Source organism: Montipora capricornis, chromosome 1, assembly GCF_036669925.1.
Source record: "Montipora capricornis isolate CH-2021 chromosome 1, ASM3666992v2, whole genome shotgun sequence".
Classification (NCBI taxonomy): domain Eukaryota; kingdom Metazoa; phylum Cnidaria; class Anthozoa; order Scleractinia; family Acroporidae; genus Montipora; species Montipora capricornis.
In genome coordinates, this window is record NC_090883.1 from 2,930,766 (window position 1) to 2,943,265 (window position 12,500).

General features: G+C 41.0%; 2 protein-coding genes across 3 annotated transcripts in view; one reads left to right on the plus strand and one right to left on the minus strand.

The window, feature by feature from the left end:
• LOC138038194 (myosin heavy chain, clone 203-like) overlaps window positions 1-9,325 on the plus strand; it is a 36,012-nt gene extending 26,687 nt beyond the window's left edge. The window contains exons 10-12 of the mRNA XM_068884040.1: window positions 4,243-4,385; window positions 7,871-8,042; window positions 9,033-9,325. Coding sequence (XP_068740141.1) covers window positions 4,243-4,385; window positions 7,871-8,042; window positions 9,033-9,101 — 384 coding nt within the window. The 3' untranslated portion in view covers window positions 9,102-9,325. The remainder of the gene's footprint in view (window positions 1-4,242; window positions 4,386-7,870; window positions 8,043-9,032) is intronic.
• LOC138038036 (reversion-inducing cysteine-rich protein with Kazal motifs-like) overlaps window positions 9,159-12,500 on the minus strand; it is a 58,737-nt gene continuing 55,395 nt past the window's right edge. For both annotated transcript variants that reach the window (XM_068883891.1, XM_068883959.1), the window contains exons 33-35: window positions 12,422-12,500; window positions 11,720-11,809; window positions 9,159-11,137 (exon numbers count right to left, since the gene is read on the minus strand). The exon at window positions 12,422-12,500 is cut by the window's right edge and continues 43 nt beyond it. In XM_068883891.1, the coding sequence (XP_068739992.1) occupies window positions 10,886-11,137; window positions 11,720-11,809; window positions 12,422-12,500 (421 nt within the window). In that variant the 3' untranslated portion in view covers window positions 9,159-10,885. The remainder of the gene's footprint in view (window positions 11,138-11,719; window positions 11,810-12,421) is intronic.

Sequence of the window (12,500 nt, forward strand, 5' to 3'; positions counted from 1 at the left end):
AGACCAAATTGCACTCCACTCAGTTCAATTACCATTATTTATTACATCTCTCAGATAGTATGCGTGCTGTGATTGGCTAAATTGGCGAGCCGTAGTCTACAGTACGGCCCGCTAAATTTGAAATTTCGCTAAAACATTCTCTAGAAAATTTCTAATGTCGTTTCTGTTGCATAAACTTGTAAAACTGTTTGAATCTTGCAAGCAACTACTTCAAACACCCAAGAAGATTTGGTTTTTCCGATTTTGACTCGGCAATCTTTCCTTTCCCGCGCGGTTGATTACCACAGAGAGATAATAACCATCTTACTAACCTCGTTTTCTGGATCCGTGCTGTAAAATTACAGATCCTCGTTTTTTCCCGTTGATTTATGACCTTCGCGCTTGGCCGTAATTTTACAGAACGGACCTCAAACTCGGTTAGTAAAGCCCGGTTCCCACTTGTGCGATAAGCACAAGGATGAGTTTTGCGACGTTCACACAGAGAAAGAAGCCGAGGAAAATTTGGTAGACGGAGAAGATCTAATAAGATTCAAGATGGCGTGCGAATAGTCGTGCCTGTGCTTATGCTTAACTCACGCTGGTTCCCACTTCAGTGTGAAACAGGCACAACCGTGAGATAAGCACAAGAAGCACAAAAGGAGAGGAAAATTTCCTTTTCTTGTGGTTATGCTTATGCTTGTTAATGCTTATTTTACGACCGTTCCCTCACGATTTTTTTTATGCTTATGCTTGTACTTGTGCTTATCGCACAAGTGGGAACCACGCTTAAGACATATATAACACACTACGGACATATTCCCGTAAAGGGATTTCTAATTCTCGGTTTTCACTTGACGTCACGACTGCCATGTTGGTGCCCCTAAACAAAGAAAAGGCGGCCATGTTTCGTGCCCCGACTAAATCCTCCGGGAATTTAACTCTATTAATATGCAAACGCTTCCTTTTATTTTCGTTGAAAAACATGGCTGTTGATCACGTGAGTGAAAAACAACAATTGTTCAAATTATTACAGAGCTTTGTGTGCGTACACGGTTGATTGACAATTCATCCGCATGTGCGTAGGGTACCAATACATAGCGCGTCTTCGTGTTTAAGTAAGGATGACGGCTACGAAAAAGACGCAAAAAATATACTTAATGAGCAAAAGGTTTGCACACCCCATACGTACGTTTTACATTTTGGTACATTTCTTACCCGTTCATGGAATGAACTGTTTTCACGTGACGTCACGGTGGCCATGTTAGTGTTCCTGAACAACGGAACTGCGGCCATGTTGGTATCCCCAACTAATCCTCCGGGAATTGAGCTCTATTATCATGCAAACGTCATCGAGAGTTGGCCAAACGAGACCGAGAGTTGACGAGAGCTTGTCGAGAGTTCACGCGCAAACCGTGAAAAGAGAGAGAGAGAGCCTGGGAACCACCCAGGGAAAACCCTTTTTGACGTAAATATGACGACAAGGTAGGTGGTATATTTTTAGCCTTGGCAATAGGCCTTTTGCAACTAACGATCACATGGTACAAAATCCGCCATGCTGGAGGGCAAGCTCATTATTATTCCCCCACTGGGACATTAAAATAAAGGCAAGTCAGGCTTGACTGGTTCAGGTCTCTGTTTTAATGTCCCAGTGGGGGAATAATAATGAGCTTGCCCTCAAGCATGGCGGATTTTGTACCAGGTGATCGTTAGTTGCAAAAGGACTATTGTCCTTTGTCCCCGAATCCGACGCCATATTTTTTCTTCCTCTTTTATCTGAGGCCGCTGGAAAAAACAGTAACTGCTGACCGCAAAACTCTCTCGCTAACTCTCATGAAATTTTCGAGCAAGCCAGGTTCAAATTCGATGAGAGCTCTCGAGAGTCGATGTGAGTAGCCGAGAGTTGATGAGAGTTCTTGGCCAAACGAGAGCGAAACGTTCAACTCAGTCAGCTCTCGTTCTTGTTTGGCTAGTGCTTAACGCTTGTTTACATGTAAGATGCAAGCATAAGCACAAGAAACCAACGTGTAAACCGGGGCAACGAAAGAACAAGATAAGGAAATTGTTCCTTTTCTTGCGCATATGCTTGTGTCGTTGCGTCACCTGTGTAAACCAGGATAAGCCAAGCACAAGCACAAAAAAACGGAGGAGCTCGTTTTCTAATTTACAAGCTTGCTTCGTAAAAAATTTTTAACAAGATTTTGTTTAACGTTATTGAAAGTCATTTTTATTTCATACCTGAACCTCACCAGGTTATGAAACTCGCCTTGCTCTTTCCGTTTACGAAAGGATTCCCTTACCCAAACCCTTTTTGGCTTCTCTTTTATTGCTCCTTCTCTTCGCATTAGAAGAGAAAGCAACAACATCTCCTCGTCGCTAAGCATCTCTTTTAGAATTTTGGCGCCAAAATATTTGTTCACTGCGCCTGCGTATGTCACCTTGTGCTTATGCTTGCTTGCGTCGTACGTGTAAACAAGCCTTTAAGGTCCGGAAATAAGGGGAACATTTTCCTTCAACTTGTCTCGCAACATTGTTGCATTGCAAGTTGAAACCCTTTGTTGCGCGTATTACCGCGTGCGTGAACAACTTGTCTCGCAGCAAATAAAGTGTTGCAAATTTCCCGAATCCTGCACGTATGATTGGTCGGTTAAGTGTAAACAAAGATGGCGGCTGCCGGCTGCTCAACTCTTTTTTTGTTGGAAGAGAGCGCTCGCCGCTCTCTGTTTGGGCTTTTTGCTTGGTGAAGACGAGGAAAGGCCTCGAAAACGAAATCGAAAGGTTACATGCGACAATGGATTTCCATACGAGGTGTCCCAAAGACTACGGTAGCTCTTTGTACAGGGCAAGGTTCTGACTTTTCGAGAGTTTCTGGTTTACTTCAACAGCTTCAATCTCGTCTTCTCCGTCCGCCATTTTTTTTTACACAAACGTTGAATTCAAACTTGTTGCGAGGCATGTTGAAGCTTCAGTGGTAATACGAGCAACAAAACTAAAATTTGTTGCAGAAAGTAGAAGTCGAGTCTACTTTTCGCAAAACGACGCCTCAACTTGCAACACTATATTTTGCTGCGAGACAAGTTGGTCACGCACACGGTAATACGTGCAACAAAGGGGTTCCAACTTGCAGTGCAACGATGTTGCGAGACAAGTTGAAGGAAACTGTTGCCTTTAATACCGAACCTTTAAGATCTACTACGGCGCCGTCGACGAAAACGTCATTTCAAAATGTAATTATGTATAATCCTAAGTCTTTCGCGGTTGTTTCATCCCGGTCACTTCGTACAATATGGGCGAATTATCGTAAAATTAAATTTATACGAGCGGTTTCAGAGTAAAAATACAAAATGAACGATTTGCATTTGTGCGCTCACGTTGTCGTAAAAACCTCAAATGTGGTGATTTCACGTTGTTGTTATGCAGAGTACAGCAATAAAATGCGTGCTGCACGTGCAGCACGAATATTTTTCTTCTTTTTAACCAATGATATAATTAGGGCCGTTTATACGAGAGAAAATAAGCCGCGGCCGAAACAAACTAAGAAAAAATATTAACAAAATTAAGACAGAAAGGGAAAAAAAACATTTATAAAAGAAAAACTGGAGGAAAAAAGGAGTCCGAAAATGTCAAGACTCGAACTCGGGTTCTTAGCCCTCACCCTAAACAGAACCCTAACCCGTACCCTAACTCATATGACCAGCGAGACACAACTCTCAGTAACTGCAACCTTTTGAGTTCTTAGACCTAATGAGTGTAATTCAGAGCTAAAAAATGGCATCGACCGTTTCAAATGGCAACGACCGTTCTGAGAAATGGCAACGACCGTTTACGAAGGGGAAATAATCGTCGCCGTAGTAGATCTTAAAGTCCCTGTTTCTTAAACTCCCTGGTGTCCTTCACGACGACGACTTTGACGAGAACGCCACTACACAACAACATTTTATAAGCAAAAGAATGGCTCTGCGCGTGCGTTTGGAACTTGCGAACATTTCTTTCTCGCATTCTGAACTTGATATCTGTAGCGTAAAAATGACCAAATCTCAAGTGCCATGGAAAACGTATAAAGCGTACAATGGTAAATTTTGATATTCCCTCATATCGTTTCACACACACACAGTTTTTCTCATTTCAGTTATCATTAGCTGAAATGAGTTTTTGAAACGTTTGAGAAAACGTTGCTTTTTTCTTTACGTTTCCGATGACAACTCGGTCGTTTATCTTAACGTCTCTTCCACACGATCCGATTCTATCCCCGTTCTGTTTTGGTAGGTCAATCTGGACTTCCTCGCTGTCGAAGATCTCATCAGTCGTACCGTTGAGACAAATGATGTAGTAGGATTTATCCTTCAAGTAAAAGAGCTCTTCAGGAAACAGAGGAGCCTCATGATGGAAATCAAAGAACTTCAAGCCAAGTGAGTCGCTGATGGGTGCATGACCGATAAGCGTAAATCCGAATTATATAGAGATACCTTGGAATAGATTTTTTTTTCATATGAGAATACAGAACTGGGGAAATAAAATGTTTGTATATACATTGGATTCAATGTAATGGCTGGTTTTCTCCCGGGTGTTTGGCAGACAGGTCTTTTACCGAAAAAGAAAGAAAACGTTCGTGGTCCTTAGTTAACGGTGCCTAATAATTCAAAGTTACTTTTGCCAAAGTGTTATTGGAACCCGAAAAGAAAATTGGGGGTAACCAAACATTTTTCAAAGATAAGTGATCAACAAAGCAATGTATGGCGTTCTTTTCCACATTGAAGCTTGATTATCTATGAATGCATGCTTACCCTTTTCTTTTTTGTTTTTGGATACCAAGAGCACTTGCTAAGTTCAGCTTTCTCGGTATAGTTTTAAACCGCGTAAAAATATCCCTGTGTAAGTAAGTACCACTCATAGCAAACCCGAGTATCTCGAGTGAGCAGAGCGTAAGTAGGCATCTTCGTTAATTAAGTGGTAATAGGACTGAGTGAAGCGGTCCAATTCGGTCTGTAATCATACGAGTGATAACAAAATCGGTCAACTGCGCAGCGGGAGTCCGAGTTTCAATCGAGTGTCGTAAAACCAAAACCAAAGTAATTACTTTGACCAATCAAAAAGGACGGAGACAATCCAGTAAACCAATCAGAACTCCAAGTAATTACACGTAGCCGACCAAGCCCGGGAAAATGTGCGCGCGCGAGCCACGATTGGTTTTCGTTTCACTTCTGATTGGTTGAAAAAGTGGAGCGAGAACTTTGAACCAATCACTGAGTGAAGTAATTTCAAAACCAAGCAATTTGCTTATTACTTTCGACACTGAACTGAAAATCGCTCTATCACGAGTCTTACCAATTAATCATAAAATTTACAATTTCTGAGAAAAGAAGAAGAGCCACGTTATGAAAGAAAGGTAAAATTTACATTAAACGACGGAAGCGTAAATTGTTTAATGCCGTGCTGAAAGAAATAAAGAAAGCCCCAATTTAGGAGTCTGTACACTGTTTATATGGTGATTGAAAACAGAGTTGTGATTGGTTGATTTAAACTACAACTTTGAATGTGATTGGTTGATTTAAACTGCAACTTTGAATGTGATTGACTTATTGAACTGTCGGAAAACAAACTGCCTGATAACAACTTGGCAAGTGAATTAGAGAAAAACGAGAGTTTTTTAAACCAATCTCAACCGAGGAAATTGTAATTTTTATGATTATAGGAGAAAAGGCACAATAAAAAAGCTAATTAACAAATCGAAAATGATTCAGCGTTGTCTGTTGTACTCTTATCGACAACGATATTCGTCATCATAGTGGTCAAATTGTTGTGGAGCCGAGTGAGTCCACAACCAATTTTGGTCCATTGTGATGACGAATATCGTTGTCGATAAGAGTGTTGTATGAGGCGCGGTGATTTAAACTACAACTTTGAATGTGATTTGAATGTAACCTCATGGTTAGAACGCTCGACTCCGGATCGAGTGGTCCGGGTTCGGGTCCTGGCTGGGGACATTGTGTTGTGTTCTTGGGCATGACACTTTACTCTCACGGTGCCTCTCTCCACCCAGGTGTATAAATGGGTACCGGCGAAATGCTGGGGGTAACCCTGCGATGGACTAGCATCCCATCCGAGGGGTGGGGGGGAGGAGTAGAAATATTCCTAGTCGCTTCATGCTACGGAAACCGGAGATAAGCGCCGGCCTGATGGGCCTTCTGGCTCGTAAGCAGAGACTTTACCTTTACCTTATTTAACAATTATTCCATGAGCGCACGTTGGATATGACATGATAGATAGCCAACGAGGCCCGTAGCGCCGAGTTGGCTATAAACATCTCATATCCAACAAGCACGAGTGGAATAATTGTTTTATTAAAAACGCTCATTAATTATAGATAAATCTTCCCTACTTTATTTTGTAAATACAAGAAAACTGATGCGTACAATTGATGATATTTGTAGATTATATACATCTTATTCGTGGATTCGCGGATATTTTGCGAGTTGCGTGGTATTTTTCCGTGCCCCGCAGGGGCGTGGAAAAATACAAGCAATGCGCAAAATGTCCGCGAGAATTATATGTTTAACCATGGAATAAGAGATTTATTATTCTACTACATAAAAGGTGTTATTTTCCTTCAATTTCATTTGGTAGGAGTGTTAAAAAAAAAGCATAATCTTTTCTTCAGGGCGAGTGCGAACGATGTAAACAGCACAAAAAGCCAGCTAAATGTCCTTTATTTGATTGGCTAAACGAAATGACGCGTGCCAAGCGATGACAGGCTTAATTCTCAGGCTTTGCATAGTGATGAAAACAATTTCCTTCATTGAAAAATTCCCGTTCCGTCCGTATATGCTCTGTTCTAAACCGGTCAAACCGGGACACTTCAGTGTATTACCGTCTCATACTTAGCGGGTTCTCTCGACCAAATATGGTAAAATGTTGTAATTTTGGAATAATAAAGTATATTCGCTTTTATTAAATTCTCAACCTCGGATAATGCATTTCGCGTGCTCTGATTGGTTCACTCAATCTCAGTTATCAGCTCATATACCTTGGTTTGACCTTATATGGTAAATGATGCGTTAAGCGTTGCTAAACTAAAACTGTTTTCGTCGGAATGCCAAATTTCTCTTTGAATAAAGCCAAAAAGGAGAAAAAAAACTTTTTTTGTGGAAAGTTTGGATCAATTCCGACGTTTAGAAGTACGCGAAAAGGCAAGAAATGTTTTTGTGATGAGCCTGCGTCTGTCTGACAACAAGGTATTACACAACATCGCATCAGTTCTCATCAAGTTTTTTTCGAGTTCGCTCGGATTTGCTCGCTTTTCCCGCTCGTATTTCGTACTTCAAGTTTTTGGAGTTGAAGGAATTTAATAAAACAATTATTCCATTCGCGCTTGTTGGATATGAGACTGGTTATAGCCAACTCGGCGCTACGCGCCTCGTTGGCTATTTACCATCTCATATCCAACGCGCGCTTATGGAATAATTGTTAAATATACAATGATGGCTAAGCCAATCAAAACACTAGAAATGCATTATCCAATGATCAAGTTTTTGATAAATAGATTTAGCCAAGCCTGAAAGCGGAGCTCCCCTATTGTTTATTCTTACAATTCTCGGTTTTCACATGACGTCACGACCGCCATGTTGGTGCCCCAAACAAAGAAAAGGCTGCCATGTTGGTGCCCCGACCAAATCCTCCGGGAATTTAACTCTATTATTATGCAAATGCTTCCTTTTGTTTTCGTCGAAAAACATGGCTCGAAAAAACATTCTCGATTTTACGCCAAAAACTGATTTGCAATGCAAAATTTCTTTGAAAACAGGAATGCAAAGCAGTTTGTGACGTATAATCGAGAATAGACCTATGCCTCTCACATCACGGCTTTGGGTCCAACTTACTGCTAATTCTATTACAGTTACGCGATGGACTGGGAACCAAATCACGGTCGCATCCGAGTGATGTTGGGAAAGAGCGGTAAAGTGGTATGTACTTTGAAGGTGGATCCCATGTACAGCCATGGACTAGGACAGGTTCAACTACTTGCAGTGGAAGGAAGCTCTGACCACAGAGGGATACAACAGCTCCAGGTAAGGGACGATTTGTTAGCACACATTAGTCACTAAAATTTATAGGAGACACGGGTCATCCGACAGGGACTTGTTTGGGAAAAAACTGCGATGAACCTACCAACCACCATGGATAATTCGTCTGAACGGAAAACCTATCTGTATTTCTAAAATACTGGCAATTCATGAATTCATGAATTCATGACTCGTTTCATCCAGCAGTCCTTCATCATGCTACGCAGACGTGTTTCTGGTTATAGTTTCTGTCCACCAAGAAGTAACTACTTTTCGGTAGGGAGAAAGGACAACGGGAAATACGTCTGCCAGGGAGACTAGCAGTCCTCTTGCAGTTACAGATATCCTCCGTCGAGTGTTGGAAGCACGACGAGGCGTGCTAGACATTATCGCCCAGAATTTTCCTATACAGGTTATGGTCCGTCCCCACAGGAACGAGTATAGTTGTGCTCTGGTTGAGGAGAGAAGCAATGACATTTGACATCAACTGGATGATAATATAAATATCTAAATTCTGATCTTTTTTGGCCTAGGCAAATCCGAGAAAATGGTTTGCGGTCATCTCGCAGTTACAAAAATTCCGCCACCAAGCAGCTGGCAACCGAAATATTATCTAGCTACGACAAATGGAACGCTTGATTTTGTTATAATGCTGACTGGTCACTGATCCCACCCACTTAATGCGCCGGCTATTTTAAGGTCGTTATGAGTCAGTTCTCTGATAAGGACCATACAGCGCGAGCCCCGTCTCGCATATCATCTGCCGGGCCCAGTTGTTCAAAGCCTGATTAAGGGAATCCTGAATTACTGGAAACTTATCTTTCAGTTTATTAAGCAATCAAAAACGTTTCCACGAGATTTTAGCCTTTTAAGTTTGAAGAACATTTGGATAACAACCGACCGTCAAATGAAAGAAGTCCAAGTGTTGAAAAAGATGAACACCAAACCTGAAGTGTGCAATCGTGGAGTTAACTAAAGTGAATTTTTCCATTATAGAGCAGCGGAGTACCCAGAAGCCTCACAGCGTGGATTAAGAACCTCCAAGAGCTTTTCAGTATTCAGTGAAAGTAAACCACTTATCCTTTCGACAAAGAATTATAGTAAGATGAAGAGAAGTCACACTTTTTACAAAAACGGTTTTTAATGCTTGAAAGCTCATCAAGTTTTTACAAACCTCGTTTTATCTTTCTCGATTGACAATATTATTTACAAGATGAATTTTTTTTTTGTTACACGTAATTTTAACGTTATTCTTCCTCTGCATAAAATAAATATGACGTATTTTATATTATTTGTAGACTTTGAACGTATTATTTTTACTGATCTGAACACAAGCTCATGTACAAACGAAAACTCGTTGGTAATCGGTTGCTGACTAATGGTAAGCAGTAACTTCCAAATGAAAAAATCTGCCCGGACAGCTGTCAGTTTGCTACCATGTAACGATATAGGCCACAATGGAAAGTTAATAACACGCATTTCCCTTTTGGTAATTACTGTTGAAAATTGTCCTGAAACTTCCGGTCGATTAAAAAAATTTCCGGGGGAGGGGTGGTAAAAGCAGCCTACAGGGAGATGACAAACTTTATTTTGTAACTCATAACTGCACTGAATTTTACGGATTACTGCGGAATAACGGGTGGAATGTGAGCAACGAGAACATTTTTCAAATGAATGCAAAAACGGTACGCCGGCAATAATCGCTTTCATCCGCTGGTAGCGAATAAAAGCGTTGTGGCGTTTCTGAGAAATCTTTTAAAGAATGGAATATATTAATTTAGTAACCTGTCGTAAGGGTTATTCCTTGAAAAAAAAAAACAGCTCGATGAGACACGAAGTGTACGTGTGGTTTTTTTAACAGATAATTCTGGGCGATGGTACTGAGCTTGTTAACTGTGAATGTGAATGTATGGACGTTTCTCTAGAACTGTTTTTTTTTTTTTTTACAAAAAGAGATCTATTGCTTAAAAAAATGTCTAGCTATAAGGCTATAACATTACTACTCTTTCTTCCTTTGGTCATATAACCAGAGTTAATAACGTATGAAAAGCAAATTCACGAAGACGCGCTTTATAAGGCGCGGTTACCTTGGGGAACGTGGATCAACTACATGAGGAGCTCGGTGAAAATTTGCGCGGTAAAACGCCCCTAAAGGCGGGCTGTCCTTGATGCTTTGTAAGACACTGTTTGCCTTAAATGTTTTTTTTTTTTTTTAAGGATTATCAGTTGCTTTTATCGCCATGTTTTGCTACGATTGCGCAGGGCGAAGCGACTCCTTTTGCATTACGTCGTCGAGTTAGAGTAACGGTAACACCACCAAAACAACACTTTAAAATATCAATTTCAGCTTATTATCTTATTCAGGTTGTGGTGCATCCTAACAAAAGATTGGTACAAACGTCCCTGAAGATTTTTCGAGGAAGTAACAAAAACTTCAAATGTTATCGTTTGACGCTGCTTTTCACAGGACAGAAAGAAATTTTCTAAAATGCATGCCAAACGTTAAGTTATTTTGTGGTGTTACGGTTACTAGCCTTTCAGAAACGATCTTTTCGGTTTCGGACACAATATGGCGGTTTGAAATTATAACAAATTACCAGACTATACTAGATGATTAGTTTTTCCAACGTGTGACAAAATAAGCGAGCAAAAACCCGAACGCTAAGAGTTTCACTGTGAAAAGGAAGGAATTTTTTAAAACCCAACGACGATTTGGAGAGCAACGACCAAGACGGGTCATCAACATGTCCAAACTGAACATTTCACTTCAAAAAATACAATAATTTATCTCTCTTTACATTCATAATTTCCTTGTATGGACATAAAAATACTCTGGGAAACACGTACTGTTAACTTCTACCCGTTCGTAGCATTACAGGCAGGAGGAGAATGGGTAAGAGAGTAGCAATTAACAAATTGTTCACACGATTCGCTTTACTACTGCGCGAATCGGAAGCCGGTTTGACCGGTTTTTCTGAAAGACTGGGCACGTCTGAGCGTGCGCCCTTGAGTGCTGAGAGCACAATGTCTGAGGTAAACGAAGGCGTTGCTGTGTTGATAAAAGCCTCCAGCTTTTGAGCTTCGCGATTGCAAGCTTCAACCTATGATGACGTACAAAAAGGCATTTAAGTGACCAAATTTTCCAAGCCACCGTCGTTACACTATAATTCGTGTACCTTGTTTCAGAACGCTATACAGCAAGAAAAGTCAATCGAAACTTTTCAAAATAACTCGCGATATAACTGCTGAAAACGTTGCGAAACAATTTGCACGAAGCAGGCTACAGTGAATAGGCGTCTTTTGTAAACGCGCGGACTTCAATCAAAGATTCCATGAATTTTTTTACCGTCAAACATATTCACAATACGGAGTTTAAGATCTACGATGCGAGGGTAACGAAAACGTCATTTAAAATTGCAAGCCTTTTACTCGTGCCTGGGCATACTTTTAACCCGCTTGGCCCAGACACCTCAAGAAAACGAAACGTTGCAACAGACAAAGTTTTTTCACAATTTTATATTTCCCGCCATTTTGGCGGCAGTCCGACCGGCAATGTAAGCGTCCTTAGCAACAGGTTTCCCCCCTTAAGGCTCGTTTCTATTGCTAAACCCCCGCTTGTTCCGTCCCCCCCCCCCCCCCCCCAAAAAAAAAGGTCAAAATTACTTTAAATGAGTGAATCGTACCTGAAGTTTAGTTGGTTTCCCTGTAACGGCCATGACCAACACAACCAGGTCACCTTCCACGCTATGATAACCGAAAAGGTCACACTCGCTCTGAAACAAGATAAACCACTTTGTTAGGCGATCACCGCTTCTAAGCAAATTACCAAGTAAGGTAGAATTGAGTTCACACTGCAACGAGGGTTGACAATCAGACAATTTGATGCTAATCAAATAATAACGAATTTGAAATACAAAGTTACTGTTCATGACCCACCCGACTGGCGGTACCATTAGCACCTTTGTTTTTGTGTTGTTTTATTGACGCCTTTGTTTGGAAACTTGGCACACAGACCAAGCCAACCTCAATAAAAGGAAAGGAGGTAAGTGAATCAGTGAGCAGCAAAAGGACTCTTCTTTTTGTCTCAGCCTTTGAATCGTAATTTTGTCAGTAACGTGCCAACTGTATTTAATATTAGCGCCGGGCAAAAATTGGGGGCCTTGTACAGAGATTAAATCAAGTCAACTCATGTCAAATCATTGGTTGGTTTTTGAAGAGGGGAAAACCGGAGTACCCCGGAGAAAAACCACTGACATGTGACGCCAAAGCTGGCCGAATTGGTGGGAAGTCAGTGCTCTCACCACTGCGCCATGTCAATACCCCAATTCAGCAAGTGTTGCAAAGACTGGATGTGAGGGTAAATGAGAAATTTCTTTGTTACTTACAGTGGATACGTGTCTCCGTAGAAGATGAATCACTTGTTCCAGTGTAACTGGTTCATGTCTGCTGAATCCTTCACGGTTT